This window comes from Poeciliopsis prolifica, unplaced genomic scaffold (assembly GCF_027474105.1).
Source record: "Poeciliopsis prolifica strain line A6 unplaced genomic scaffold, Auburn_PproV2 SCAFFOLD079, whole genome shotgun sequence".
In the NCBI taxonomy this organism is placed as follows: Eukaryota; Metazoa; Chordata; class Actinopteri; order Cyprinodontiformes; family Poeciliidae; genus Poeciliopsis; species Poeciliopsis prolifica.
This window is the reverse complement of record NW_026562454.1, coordinates 1,385,904-1,400,436: the sequence shown is the minus strand read 5'-3', so window position 1 is coordinate 1,400,436 and position 14,533 is coordinate 1,385,904. Positions and strand designations below refer to the sequence as shown.

The 14,533-nt window shown below is 50.4% G+C and overlaps 1 protein-coding gene across 1 annotated transcript; it reads right to left on the bottom strand.

The window, feature by feature from the left end:
• Positions 1-860: 860 nt before the first annotated feature.
• Positions 861-13,510, bottom strand: dhx9 (DEAH (Asp-Glu-Ala-His) box helicase 9). The gene is given in 33 exon segments (XM_055021799.1): positions 861-1,061; positions 1,064-1,113; positions 1,115-1,258; positions 1,333-1,533; positions 1,735-1,850; positions 1,924-2,153; positions 2,221-2,348; positions 2,686-2,847; positions 2,919-3,011; positions 3,013-3,028; positions 3,619-3,779; positions 3,855-4,007; positions 4,087-4,160; positions 4,236-4,330; positions 4,404-4,617; positions 4,701-4,798; positions 5,928-5,954; positions 5,957-6,083; positions 6,516-6,598; positions 7,064-7,205; positions 7,270-7,461; positions 7,574-7,651; positions 8,108-8,261; positions 8,364-8,371; positions 8,406-8,495; positions 8,580-8,716; positions 8,799-8,851; positions 10,154-10,296; positions 10,370-10,500; positions 10,575-10,689; positions 11,842-11,982; positions 12,049-12,200; positions 13,403-13,510. Coding segments are annotated over 32 exon segments (3,756 nt in total). The 5' UTR covers positions 12,160-12,200; positions 13,403-13,510; the 3' UTR covers positions 861-972.
• Between the last annotated feature and the right edge of the window lie 1,023 nt (positions 13,511-14,533).

Below are 14,533 nucleotides of genomic sequence, written 5' to 3'. Positions count from 1 at the left end.
TCCATCCATCATCCATCCATCCCTTTTCCAGCCAGTCCATCAGAGGGTATGGCTCAAATATTCATAAAATCTTTTAGATATAAAATTTTCCTTTTTTGATTTCTTTAACTTTTGGTAACATCTGTGTGTTTGGTTAGTTCATCTGAAACCAAACAAACCTTAAAATCATAATGAAGCCTGATTAGAAGATCAGCTCATCATCTGCATGTCGGTGATTCTGTAAAAACGGATCCGGATAAAAACCAGGCGGGACCAAAGAATGAGCCCTGCGGAACACCTGATCCAAGAAAATCAGTTTATTCCTCGGAAATACTGAAGCAGGAGCTGAGAGGAGGTAACTGTTCACTAACAGGAACATTTCATGATGTCTTTCAAACATTTTCCTCCTGCTGGAAGCAGAATGAAGCAACATTCAGATGTTTTTAGGTTTGAACCAAAATGTCTCTGGATACCAGAGTTAATTAAAACAACAAACTCATCGACATCCAGGACGTTTCCAGATTAGAGGATCAACCATCAACTGATCAATGACCTGCTGATGATCACAGCAGGTCAAAACTCCAGGATCATTAAAGGACTGAATGGAATAAAAATCATTTAAATAAACGTCTCAACAATTTTACTACAAAACTGAACCTAATGAACTTTAAATTCATTAAACTTCACCAAGAGTTCCACATTTATTATTCTCAGATTTTTTTAAAGTTTCTGCAAGAGAAGAATCTGGAGGAAGACCTGATGTCAAACTCTGCCCCCTACTGGTGCTTTTACAGAACTACACAGCCGTCAGTTTCAGGAGCAGGTGATGAAGAGGAGGAGCAGGTGATGAAGAGGAGGAGCAGGTGATGAAGAGGAGCAGCTTCAGGTGGAAACATCAGATTTATTGGAAACATCAATAAAAACAAACATGGAGACAATATTCACTCAGTCCAACATTAAAGATCTGCTGTACAACAGGAGGTCTCACTCTGTTTAATATCCGCCCCTGTACCCCCCTCCTCCCCCCCCATAGCCCTCCCCTCCTCTATAACCTCCTCCTCCATATCCTCCCCTGTAGCCCCGCCCCTATAGCCGCCTCCTCCTCCATAACCCCCACCCCCTCTGTAGCCTCCGCCCCCCGGTACCCGCCATACCCCCCCCTCCTCCGTATCCTCCTCTTCCTCCGTATCTTCCTCCTCCGTATCCTCTTCCTCCTCCATATCCTCCTCCTCCTCCATCAAAGCGCGCCATCTTGGGAGGTCGCGGTCCGTCCCCCATCCTGCAGACAGACAGGAGAGCCTTTAGTTTGCCCTCAGCGGGGTGTGGGAATCGAACCGACAGCCCCTCTGGTACCTTTGGTTGGCGGCCATCAGGTTGATCCCGGCGGCGGAGGGTTTGGACACCTGTCTGATGGCGTTGAGCAGCTTCTCGCTGCCCTGGTCCAGCTGGTTGATGACCTCTGGGTCCTTGGTGACCTCCACCACCAGAGCCTCCAGGCCGGCCCGCAGGGCGGCGACGGCGCCGGCCACATCATGGCGGATCTTCAGCTTGATCCTGGAGGAAGGATCAGGGAAGCTGGATTATTTTCCTCTATGATGACAATATTTGCTGATAATCTGGTGCAGAACCGGCCCCGCGGCAGAACCGGCCCCGCGGCAGAACCGGCCCGCAGCAGAACCGGCCCCGCGGCAGAACCGGCCCCGCGGCAGAACCGGCCCCGCAGCAGAACCGGCCCCGGATCGGCCGCGGTCTCACCAGTCGTCCAGCTCCACAATTTCCCCGTTGGAGCTGATCTTCTTGCAGGCGAACAGCAGCAGCTGCAGAGGACTCACCAGCGTCATCCCCTTAGCCGAGATGGCCCGGGTCCGGATCTGAAACGGAACCAGATCCTCAGCCGGGCGCCTCTGGACCCACAGGAGTCCGACTGCGGCGGCGGCGGCCCACCTTCTCTCCGAAGACGAAGAAGGGTGAGGGGTATTTGATGTCGTGGCTGCTGAAGGGGCAGTTGACGGAGGACTTGTGGATGAGCGCGTTGCGGCCCTCGGTGGTCAGGATCTTCCTCTTCTCCTTGTGGAAACAGACGTTGGGGTAGGAGCCGTAGGTCAGCAGAGACACCACCACGTCCAGGTTGTTGTCGGGTCCCACCGTGTTGAACATCTGGGTCATCAGGCAGCCTGCGGGACGAAACGGACCGTCGTCTCCGAGCCGCGGATCGGCAGAGAGCCGCGGGCGTTCAGGTACCTTCAGGAAACCCGGAGTTCACCAGGATGTCCTTCAGCTGCACCTTGGCCTCCCAGGTCATCCTCAGGGTGGACATGTTGAGACGTTTGTGTTCACAGAAACGGTTCTCAGCCTCTTCGCCGTTAACCCTGAGCAGAACCAGGACGACAGCCGGGTTTTGATTAGGCCATTTCATATGGACAATTAGTAATGTTTGTTTCTGGTTTCTCGACTGGAGACTGAATGATGATTTATGACTTTATTTTAGTGTTTATTTACTTTCTGATAGTTGAGACCAAAACATCAAAATGAAGAACTTTGTCATCCAGGCTTTGGAAGGAAAATCAACAAAATAGAAAAACTAAATCATGCAAATGGAAATGACTGATCTCGTTCTACGTCATACAGCCATTAACAGATTTATTGCCACAGCTTTAGTTGTTATATCCGGCCCGACAGAACCGCGCGGCGGTTCTGCTGGCTCACCTGACGTCGTCCCAGGCCTGGAAGACCGACAGCAGCGCCACGTGGTCCGAGAAGCGGCTGCCGGAGAAGTTCCTGTGGACGAAGCCGAGGCGCTTCCCGTCGTTCACGAACGGCTCCGGGAAACAGGAAGCGGCCGAGATGGTGCACATGGCGTCTCCGACACTGGGGGGCGACAGAGAGCCGTCAGAGAGCCGGAGAGGCTGCAGAAGAAGAGCGGAGCGGCGGACACCCACTGGAAGATGCAGCCCATGATCATCATCTTGCCGAGCCGAGGCTCGATGGGCAGCCGGGCCAGAATCCGACCCAACGGAGTCAGCTCATCGTTAGTCCAGGGCGTCCAGGTCTGGAGAGAAACCAGTTAGACCAGTTAGACCAGCAGAACCAGACAGGGCCAGATAGATCAGTGAGACCAATTAGCCTGGTGTAACCAGTTAGGCCAGTATAACCAGTAAGCTGCTTACCGGGACATAAAACTGATATTTTCGGTAGAGATGATTATGTTTTCTACATTAACTGTTTATATTTAAACATAAAAGAATAAAAATGTGTTTCTTTCATTTTCAGTTTATCTATAACAATAAATAGATTTTATTTGATCATTTTAAATATTTTGTTTTTGTCAGAAAAATAATTTTTCTCTCTGATTGGTTCATGTTGCTTTTACATTGTAATCTGAATATCCATTATGAATTATTTAATCACCTTCCTAAAATATTAAGTCATTTTTGCCAACGATGATTCAGGCAAATTGATCACAAAGCCATTATTTTAAAACCCTGAGAATGTTTCAGAATAAACTTTATTTCCAGCTCTAACATAATTTACCAGATTATGACATTAATACTATATTTAGTCTTAAAGTCCAGCAGAAGTTAGAGCAGCAGATGAAGCACAGCGCCCCCTGGAGGCTGTTAGAACATTCAGGCCTCCCACCTCTGAGTGTGAACTCCGCCTCGATGACGGCGTCCAGCGGCGGCGGTTCGATGGCCTTGGACAGGAAGTTGCCGATGCCTCCGAGCCTCAGCAGCTTGATGCTGAGCGCCACCTCGTGCAGCGGCGTCCTGAAGATCTCGGGGGTCATGTGCGTCTCCAGCCTGCGGGGATCATAAACGCACGATGACGTTGGCGGCTCGCGGCGGTTCCGCGGGCGTCCGGGTCGGCGGGCCTACTTGTCGAAGCGAGCGCGGCTGCACAGGTGGAAGCAGAAGCCGGGTCGCACTCGGCCGGCGCGACCCTTCCTCTGCTCCAGGTTGGTCTTGGAGGCCCAGACGGTGGCGTAGTTGGTCATGTTGTTATGGGAGGTGAAGAGCTTCACCTTCTGCCTGTCAGGACACTCAGGTTAATCAGGAGGGAACCAGGGCCGAGGTCAGGGGTCAAGAGGTCAGGGGGCGGAGCTCTTACTTGCAGGAGTCGATGACGTAGACGACGTCGTTGATGGTGATGCTGGTCTCGGCGATGTTGGTGGACAGGATGACCTGGAACGACGGGCCAAGAGTCACCTTCCTGTCCGCCGGGAGCCGCTGCGCTTCCCGCCGTTTCCCAGAACTCACCTTGGTGACGCTGTCCGGAACCGGCTCAAACACCCGCCTCTGCTCCTCCCGGGGGATCTGGCTGTGCAGCGGCAGGATGCGGTACCGGCTACTTCCTGGAACCAGAACCACAGCGCGTTAGCTCACGTCCGGAGGAGATTCTGGCGCTGGACAGCCGGGTTCCGGTACCAAAGTGTGGGTTGGTCTCCAGGTGGCGCTGCATGGAGTAGATGAGGTTCCATCCGGGCAGGAAGACCAGAACGGCTCCGGCCACCTGCAGCGTCTCGATGTACTTCAGCAGAGCCTCCACCAACTCGAACGACGTCTCCTTCTCGCTGATCTGAGCCATGGAGCGCTTCGTCTCCGGCGTGTAGTCCGACCCGCAGATCAGGTTACAGTTGGTCTGCAGAGAGGAGAGGTGACAACCAGAACCAGGACCAGGACCAGGACCAGGACCAGGACGTCCACCAGACTCGCCGTCCTCACGTCATCGTCGCCGCCGTCCTCGTCTTTTTCCTTCTTCTTCCGGTCCATCGGCGGTGGGACGAAGTTGGTCATCTGGATGCAGTCTTCCAGGAAATACTCTGAGACAAACAGCATCATGCAAAATACTTCAGCCAAACGACTGGGTACCGATCATCCCAGGGACTGCAATGACAGATTAAAGATGGCTGCCGTGGCTGTCACAGAAACTTATTTTGAGCTAAAACTGCCGATATTTATCACACATGAAAACTTTTGGGATCAAATTGTACAAACTGGACCCATAATTTTCACTGACAATGAGAATGTCAGTGAAAATGGAAGATTCACTTCTGCATGAAAATCACTGAATAAGTGAAAGTGGCATCAATTCACATGCTAAATATTATGAACCATAGAAAACATTTTCTTGGTTTTGTTTCCTTTTCTCTGGTGGATATTTTTCAAAAATGGCTGCCATGGTTGTCATGGAGAGTCCTCAGCAGCAAAGTCCTGTTTCTTTTTCTGCTACATTTTATTAATTTAAAGTCGCATGAGGTATTACAATCAGGTGGATGCAATTGGAGCCACCTTCCTATGACTTATGGGTTCAAAAAGTAAGGGAATTGTATAGAATGGAACAAATAACATACTCATTAAGACTTCAAAAAACACTTTTAGTCTGCGCTGGGGCCCAGCAGAAGCTCTGTTGATGTAAATAAACCCAATAGGTTTGTCATATGGTGTTTAACTATCCCACGAAGTGTCTATTTCCATTTTAGGATTGTTTAGTAAGACGTCAACAAATGTGATGCTGAGGTCGTAAGATATTATGCTGAGATGTTTATTTTATAAAAATCATATTGTCAACATTTGTATTATGTACCACTGATGTATGGCTGTATATTTGCTCTGTAAAAAATAATAATAAAAATGTAAGTTCAAAAAAAAAAAAAGAACCAAAAAAAAAAAAAAAAAAAAAAAAAAAAAAAAAAAAGTCGCATGAGCAGGATGACCAAACATGAAAACCAATGAGACATAAAATTCATCCGACTCATAAAAATTAGCAACAACTTGAGGTAATAATGGATTTAAAGGCTCAAAACTGGAAAAATGTCCGTGATGCTGAAATTCCATCCTGAGAAAACATCAGGAGTTAGCATGCTAATGCTAGCATCCACATTGGACAGGACTTTCCGTCCTGCAGAAGAACCAGAACCAGCCGGAGCCGTCTGGGCCGGCGGGGCTCACCTTGAACAGGGAAGGTGCGGCCGAAACCTCGATGACGGGGCAGTTGAAGAAGTATTCCCTGAACATGGTGGTGTCGATGGTGGCCGACATCAGGATGATGCGGACGTCCGGGAAGGTCTGGACCACGTCCCTGAGGACCACCAGCAGGAAGTCCGTCTGCAGGGGCAGAAACGCGGTGAGAAACCCGAGAGCGGGTCGGGTCCGGTCCAGGTCGGGTCCGGTCCGGGTCCAGTCCGGTCCCGGTCCAGTCCAGGTCGGGTCCAGGTTGGGTCCAGGTCGGGTCCAGGTCGGGTCCAGGTCCGGGTCGGGTCCAGGTCGGGTCCAGGTCCGGGTCGGGTCCAGGTCGGGTCCGGTCTGGGTCCGGTCGGGTCAGGTTCGGGTCCAGTCCGGTCCAGTCCAGGTCGGGTCCAGGTTGAGTCCAGGTCGGGCCCAGGTCTGGTCCGGTCCGGTCCAGGTTGGGTCCAGGTCCAGGTCCGGTCGGGTCCGGGTCCAGTCCGGTCCCGGTCCAGTCCAGGTCGGGTCCAGGTCGGGTCCGGTCCAGGTCGGTCCAGGTCCGGTCCGGTCCCAGTCCAGTCCAGCTGAACTCACGTTGATGTCTCTCTCGTGGATCTCGTCCACGATGACGTGGCTGATGCCCCGGATTCCTGCTTCCAGCTTCCGGAGGAGAACACCTGGAGACGGGAAGGTTCACTCGTCACATCCAACCGTTCAGACGACCAACAGCTCAGAAGAAATTTATTAATCACCACAAAGATAAAAACCTTCAGCTTTAGCTTGGATTTATTGACCTTCATGTCAGTAGATTTAATTACTATAAGCTAAAATTTGTCATTTCTTTACTTTTGCCATTTTGGTTCCAGTCCTCCACACATGAAATACTTTAATAAAACTGATGAATTGATTAGATTTGGGAAAGGAAGTCAAACAGTTTTGAGGTTTTTTATCTCAAGAAAGTTTTTCTGCTGGGACTCGTCAGTCTGCGTGTGAACTTTGCCAACACAAACCAGATTCCCTTGGACGTTTAAAAAGTTCTTTTGGGTTCAGCTGAGTAGAGGCTGGATCTAAACTTGGCCCAGTAATATCCCGGTGTCCCACAGTGCGGTGCCGGGGCTCCCCCTGCTGGCGGCGCCGCGTACCGACGGTGCAGAACAGGACGCTGGCGTGCGGCCGCGGCAGGACGGACTCGAAGCGGACGCTGTAGCCGCAGCTCTTCCCCACGTCCTCTCCTCTCTCGTAGGCGACCCGCTCGGCCACAGACACGGCGCTGATCCGCCGGGGCTGCAGAGGGATCGGGTCAGAACCGGGTCTGAGCTCAGAGCATTGGAAACGGGTCGGGTTCTACCTGCGTGACCACGATGTTGCAGTCGGACGCGCGGCCGCTCTTGATGAAGCGGTCCAGGATGTACTGCGGGACCTGCGTGGTTTTGCCGCAGCCCGTCGCTCCTCTGATGATCACCACCGGGTTCTGCTCCACCGTCGCCATGATCTCCTCCTCAAACTGCCGGACAGGAAGCTGCTCTCGCTGCGACAGGATCTGGAGGACGGCAGGAGGCGGGTCAACGGTCGGGTCAACGGTCGGGTCAACGTTCGGGTCAACGGTCGGGTCGCGCCGTGACGGCGGCGGAGGATCGGCGAGGCGGGCGGACCTTCTGCAGGTTCTCATCGTGTTCCAGTTGGTACATCAGCTCGCCGTGGAGATCGCCGCTGATCTGCTCCGGAGTGCACTGGACCGGAAGAACCACACGTCAGAACCGGACCGGAACCAGAGTAGGAACCGACCGGACCCAGCTGGGACCGACCGGAACCGACCGGAACCAACTGGAACCCGGCCGGAACCGACCGGAACCCGACCGGGACCAACTGGACCCGACCGGAACCTGGCCGGAACCGACCGGAACCAACCGGACCCAGCTGGGACCGACTGGAACCGGCCGGAACCAGAGTAGGAACCGACCAGACCCCGGCCGGAACCAGAGTAGGAACCGACCGGAACCCGACCGGGACCAACTGGGACCGACCGGAAACCGACTGGGACCAACTGGACCCGACCGGAACCCGGCCGGAACCGACCGGAATTAACCGGACCCGGCTGGGACCGACCGGAACCAGAGTAGGAACCGACCGGAACCCGACCGGAACCAGCCAGAATCCGTCGCATCAGGAGGTGTGAGGTCTCCTACGTAGGCCAGCGGTCCCTCGTCGATGTTGCTGCTGGTCCAGGGGTTCCAGTTGACCTGCGGAGGCGACCAGGGCACGACGCCGCTGCTGCTCTGCTTCTGAGACGGCTCGAAGGCGGCCATCTTCCCCGGGACCAGAGACACCGGGGCGCTGGGTCTGCGGGCTGAAACGAGCCAAACCGGTTCAGGTGTTTACTGGTTCTGGACAGATCAACCCGTTTCCGTACTGACTCAGATCTGTTTACTGGCCCATTAGAACCGGACCGGCTGGTTCTGAGGCGGACCCGGTTGAGGGACTCACAGGGAGGGGGATGTGGACTCCCAGCTCCTGCACCACGGCGGCCAGATGCTGCTGCAGGTCTGGAGCCACGTTGACCTCGAAGGCCTCCAGCTGGAACAGACAAGCAGAGCGTCAGGTTCTGTTCAGGTTCTGTTCAGGTTCTGATGGCTGGAGCGGTCCGACTGCAGCTGGTACCGTCTCGCCCTCCTTTTTCTTTGTGACCCCGGAGTACGGCTCGATGACCCCCAGGTGGTACAGCTGCCGGACCACGGACAGAGCGCAGGACTGGGCCGCCAGCTTCTTGTTGGACCCGTGCTCCCGGGCCGTGATCTCTGAGGGGAACCAGAGCAGCGGGTTAACCAGAACCACGGACTGGACCGGACTGCTGGTTCTGGTTCTGAGAGGAGCTCTTACTTCTGCCCAACTGCCTGACAAACAGCTGCATCTCCGCGATGAAGCTCCTGCAACACAAACATCCTGCTTCACTTCCTGTGCTCTCCAAAATAAAAGCACACCGGCATCATCATCATCTTCGTCATGGTGGTCCGGTGAGGAGCAGAACTCACCTGTGGCGCCACCGGCAGGAAGTCTGCGTGTGTTTCTGCGGGACTTTCCGGATCATTTACCAGCAGCAGCAGCAGCTCTGCCCTGCAGCGACACCAGACATCACAACCAGACTGCAGCTGGCCCCGCCCCCATCATGGCCCCGCCCCTCTCCCTGGCCCCGCCCCCTTCAGCCCGTCCATGGAACCGCTTTAGCGTGTCTAAATGCTGTCCCATGTCTTCCTTCGGTTTGGTTGTGAGTTCTGGTGTCACCTTGTTCTTAGCAGAGCAGGAAGCTAAAGGACGGGTTCGACCCGATTCACCAGCTAAACATCTGGTACGACCAGGACCTCAGAGGGCTCAACCTGGACCCAGTATGGACAGGTTCGTCCCCTCCGAGTTCGTCACAGTTTGCATCTGTGTTCACCGACCGGACTGATCTCGGGTCGAACACAGATGCCTGCAGCAAGGTACCAAAGGTGAAGCTGGTTCTGGTGTTTGGGTTCTGGTCAGAGGTTCTGAGACCCCTCTGGTGTAGCCGACACACCCTGGAGGTCTCTGGGTTTGAGCCGTCCAGCACAAAAATGCAGAACTTCCTGCCGGTTTCAGGCCGGCCTCCGACCCGGTTTCAGGCCGGCCTCCGACCCGGTTTCAGGCCGGCCTCCGACCCGGTTTCAGGCCGGCCTTCGACCCGCCCCAGGAGGAGGAGAAGTCCAGCTAGGGTTGGACACACAGACCAGAACCTCTGACGGGCCGGTTCTGGTTCATCAAGGATTAGAAAGTGAGAAGCAGTCCGGCCCGGTTCTGAAGCTGCTGCCTTTAGAAAGTAATCGTGGTTCAGTCCGTTTGCTGCGTCAACCGAGCCTGGTTCTGGTTCTTTGTGTTCAGAGTGGGTATTTCTTTCTACTGTCGCCTCGTGCTTGATCAGGAGGAATTGATGTTTCAGAGTAAAGCAAGTGGAAGAAAAGCTGAACTTAAAGTCCGAACAGAACCTCAGACCCAATCCAGACTTCAGCAGAAACGTTTCTTCATCTTCGGAGCTCAGATTTTTGTCCTACTATTTCTGACTCAGGTTCATGTCAGACCAATCAGAATCTACGATATGCTGGAAAAACCCGGCCCGGTTCAGAGCAGGTCTGGGTTCCTGTGTCTAACAGCTCAGTCTGGATCCGGTCTGAAGTTCTGCTGCGGTTCTTGGACCCAGCCGTCCTCTGGTCCAGACCTGTTGGTCCGGTCCCACTTGGCTGTACTTATACTCAGCACTGGTTTTCTCCTTCTGGAAGAACTGGTTCAGACGGGCCTTGGCGTTCTCCAGGGTCCAGTTTCCGTGCAGGTTGGCGTTCAGATCCACCTCCTCCGACTCCAGAGTCTGAGAAGGAGAACAGATCCATCAGACGGAACCGGCTCACCCTCAGAAACCCAGCCCGACCCGAGCCTGGTACCGCCTGGGCCTCCTGCTCGTCCCGGCGGGCGTAGTACTCCTTCAGGTTGGCTCCTCGCTCCCACTCCGCTCCTCCTCCTGAGTAACCCAGTCCAGTTACTCCTGGAACCGGTCCACTGACACCAGTTTCCCCTGAAACATAAACCAGTGAGAACTCCCAGAGGTTCTGTGTTCAGTTCTGACCCAAACAGATCTTTAGGACTTACCTTGTTCCTCTTTAACAACCAGGTGAGGAGGCAGAGGGCCGCTGGGAGGAAGGTTTCCGAAGCCTCCTGCTCCTCCTCCTCCTCCGTCCGGCTGGTCAGCTGCAGGAGGCCCAACCTGCAGGTCCAGAACCGACAATTAGCTCCAACTTTAGGGGTTCTGGCTGAATAACACACTTTATCTGAAGTGAACAAGAAACAGAACAAAAAATAACAATAAAAAGGCACAGATCAATAAAAAGCTAAATTAATGTTATGAAGAAATGACATCAGACAGAATCAGAAAGTTTGAAGAAATGAGTTTTAAGGTTAGGTTGAAATGATGGCAGAAAATTCTGATTGTGTTCAGTTCAGTTTAGGAAGGTTCTGACCAGTCCATGGTTTAATTTCACAGAAACAATCTGAACAGAAGAATGATGGAAGGTGCAGCCGGGTTCATTAGCACAGCAGGAAAAATGAAACGAGACCAAGTAGAAGAACATGCATGATAAACAGCAGTGGACCGAAACCAGAACCCTGAGGTACACCTGGGCTAACGGGGATGACTGGGACTTGAAGTTCTTGAGTTGGACATAGGTGTGTTGCAGTGAGCAACAAATCAATTCATTGCTTAATGAATTGAAACGAGCTCTATAATTTTCCACTGCCATGACTTTCCTCTCTTCCTACCAAACACTGGATGATAAAAGTTTTCATTCTGGCGATTTGGTCTCAACTACACAGTTTTTTGCAGAAACTTCATGATTCATTAACTATTTATTCATTTGTTATATATTTATTTGGGATATTTATCTTGAGAATTTGTTCTTGCATTATTTATTTATTACATTTATTGAAAATGGTCTGAAAACAACAATGTTGTCATTTATCACAATAACTTCTGGGACCATTTATTGTCCTGCAAAATGTGTTATTGTAAGCCGGTCCGGCTTCCTGGACCTGCTAGATGGACAGACTGTTGACGATGTTCAGGTAAAACTTGAACATATTCAAAGAATGAACTTTGTCCTCTTTACATGTATATACAGTCTAACTCAATGGAAATGGCAACAGCCACATGCTTTATTGAAAAAAGTTATTTTTGATCTCATTTCCTTTTCTTCTGTCCCTGTGATGTGACTGCTTGTCTGTCATTATAAAGAAAGTTGTGCTGTTTGTTTTACATGGAGAATATGATGAGAGTCATATAACTGAACGATTTGTTAAAAATCTAAACAAAGTTAATAAATAATTCATGAGCTTTGTAGTGCTGGGTTACCAGAACACTGACCCCTATGGCCGGGACCTCAGCTGCGTTTATCTCGCCGACCCGGACCAGGTAGTTAACGAAGTCCCGGGCAGCGTTGGTCTGAGCGTCCTTCTTGTTGGTGGAGTTGCCCATCCCGATGTAGTTGAAGCCGTCGACTCGGACCTGCAGGAGAGACTCGGGTCAGAACTGATGTGTGGAGCTGCTGCAGAACGGCGACGGAGGACTCACCTCACACATGAACTTCTGCCTGTTCTTGTTTCCTGCAGCTCGGATATCGTAGCTGGGAGTTAGCTTCTTCTTTCCGCACCAGGCGTACAGGAAGTTCTTGATGTCCGCCATGATGGAACGCCAGGAAGGAGACGGTCCTCCTCTGATCCGACCTCAAAGTTACACAAACCATTTTAATCAAAATGGCAGTAAATATTTTCACTCAAGTTCAGGGTTTGTCCACTGAGTTCTGGTCCAAATGTATGGAGGACTGGTCCTGCCAAAATTATCAATAAATAAGTAAATGGACTGATGAAGTAATGTGCCAAAAACTGCACCCAAAAAAAGTATTATGAAATATAAACATTCACAGTAAATAAAAATGTGCTAAATGACTGGCAAACATGAACAAATGAGAAAATAATAATGCAATAACAATGGAAATGTATTAATAAAACAATCAAATTAGAAATGAAATAGAAAATGTTGTGATGAAGTTACATTTATACTCTTGAAAATGATCATTTATGTCACTTTGTCAACTAAGTGGGAAAGGTTTTAATTTTTGGATGCAACATTTGTCAAATAAAATATCAAGCCCCATATTCATTTCTGTATTTATTGTCGATTTATTTTGGTAGGATCAGTCCTTCATACAGATCATTTAATCAGGTAAAAAACAAAACAACATAATTCAGTGAAAATATTTTCTACTGAGGTTCAGCTTTCAGCATCAAACCTGCAGAAACTACAGACTGATGTAGTTTCTGATTAACTGATGTGGCAGAACTAAAATGTACAAAGAAAAATACAGAGAATACTGGAAACATCCAATATAAATTAAGTTTTATTTAGCCAGAACCAGAACTGGTCCAGATCTGGACTGGACAACCCAGCAGAGACTTGAGATGATTCAGTTTGTGGAAAATATGATCAGATTTCTGTCTCAATCTGGCCACATGCAGTCAGGACGATCAGTAAGACCAGCTGTTATATTTCACTGCATTAGAAAACCTGATTCACTTCTCAGATCATTTATAGAAACTGTTTTTATACTTCAACCTGGATCCAAGCAGGTCGGAACCGGGTCCAGCTACTGTTAGCATTTTAGCGCTTTTAGTTGTAACTTTTGCACATTACGCGCTCATTATAAACACTGTCAGGCCAGGTAACTGCTTCCGGGTTCATTTTAATGACAACATTATATAAACATCACAGCTAACTGCTAGCACAAGCAATGAGAGCGCTACATGCTAAGCTAATATTAGCCGTGTGCTAACAGCAATTTAGTCTTCGGAGACGCTTATTTACCCTCACAGAGACACAAAACGGGGTCGATAACAAATAAAGCACCATAAATAATTTCTTTACTCACAATGAAGTCAGAAATGAGGAATTTCTCTCTGGAATTCACACAAACTGACAGAAAAATAAGAAAACCTTGATTTTCCTCGAATCCTGCCGGCTGGTAATAAATCTCTACCGCCACCATCTGGTCCGGAGGTTTATATAGAATTCATTCATCCATCCATTTCCTGTTCACCCTTCTCCCTCACGGCCGAGAGGCGGGTCACCTGGACAGGTCGCCAGCCTGAAACAGACAGGACAAACAACCATGCGCACACACACACACACACACACACACACACCACACACACACACACACACACAGAATTTGGAAAGACCAATTAACCTGACAGTGATGTTTTTGGACTGTGGGATGAAGCCGGAGAACCCGGAGAGAACCCAGCATGCACAGGGAGAACATGGAAACTCCGTGCAGAAAGACCTCGGGCCGGGATTTGAACCCAGGACCTTCTTGCTGCAAGGCAACAGTGCTACCAACTGCGCCACTGTGCAGCTCCATAAAATTTATTGCATTTATTTAGGTCTTTCACAATAACAAACATGAATTCTGTTTGCAGTATTAAAAGTGTAATTTGTGTAAATGAATACCATCAGGAGAGTTTTCCCAGGAACTGATGGTTTGATCTGGAGGGATGAGATTGTTGCAGTGAGCCATCTTATCCCACTACCTGCATATCGGAGCCTGATGGACAGTAAACTACTTGCTGTAAACTTGGAGTTTCAAGGTTTTTTGGATGGCTGCTCCAAAGGCCGGACTGTGATGCAGTTTCTTACCCTTCCCACTTGGTCGATTTGTGTGAGGAAAGTTTTGTTTTGGCTGTAAAATAGTGTTAATAAAAGCAGTGCTAATTGGAAAAAGTCATGTTTGGATCTGGTTCATATGGTTTCTGTGAGAGTGTGGGTCAGTCAGACTGAACCACAATACCCTATCTAATTAAAAACTAAACGCCGTCACCTGACCTGCCATTTGCTTGAGGGTCAGAATGTAACCAGAGGTCACTCTGCGATCTTCCAGACTCGGTGATGGAGGCTAATCGATTTCTCCCAACGTTCCCATGTCAGTTCCCACAACCTCCTGAGCATCTGAAGGCCGTCCTGCCACACACAAAGTCAAATGAGGTCAAAGGTCGACCCGGGT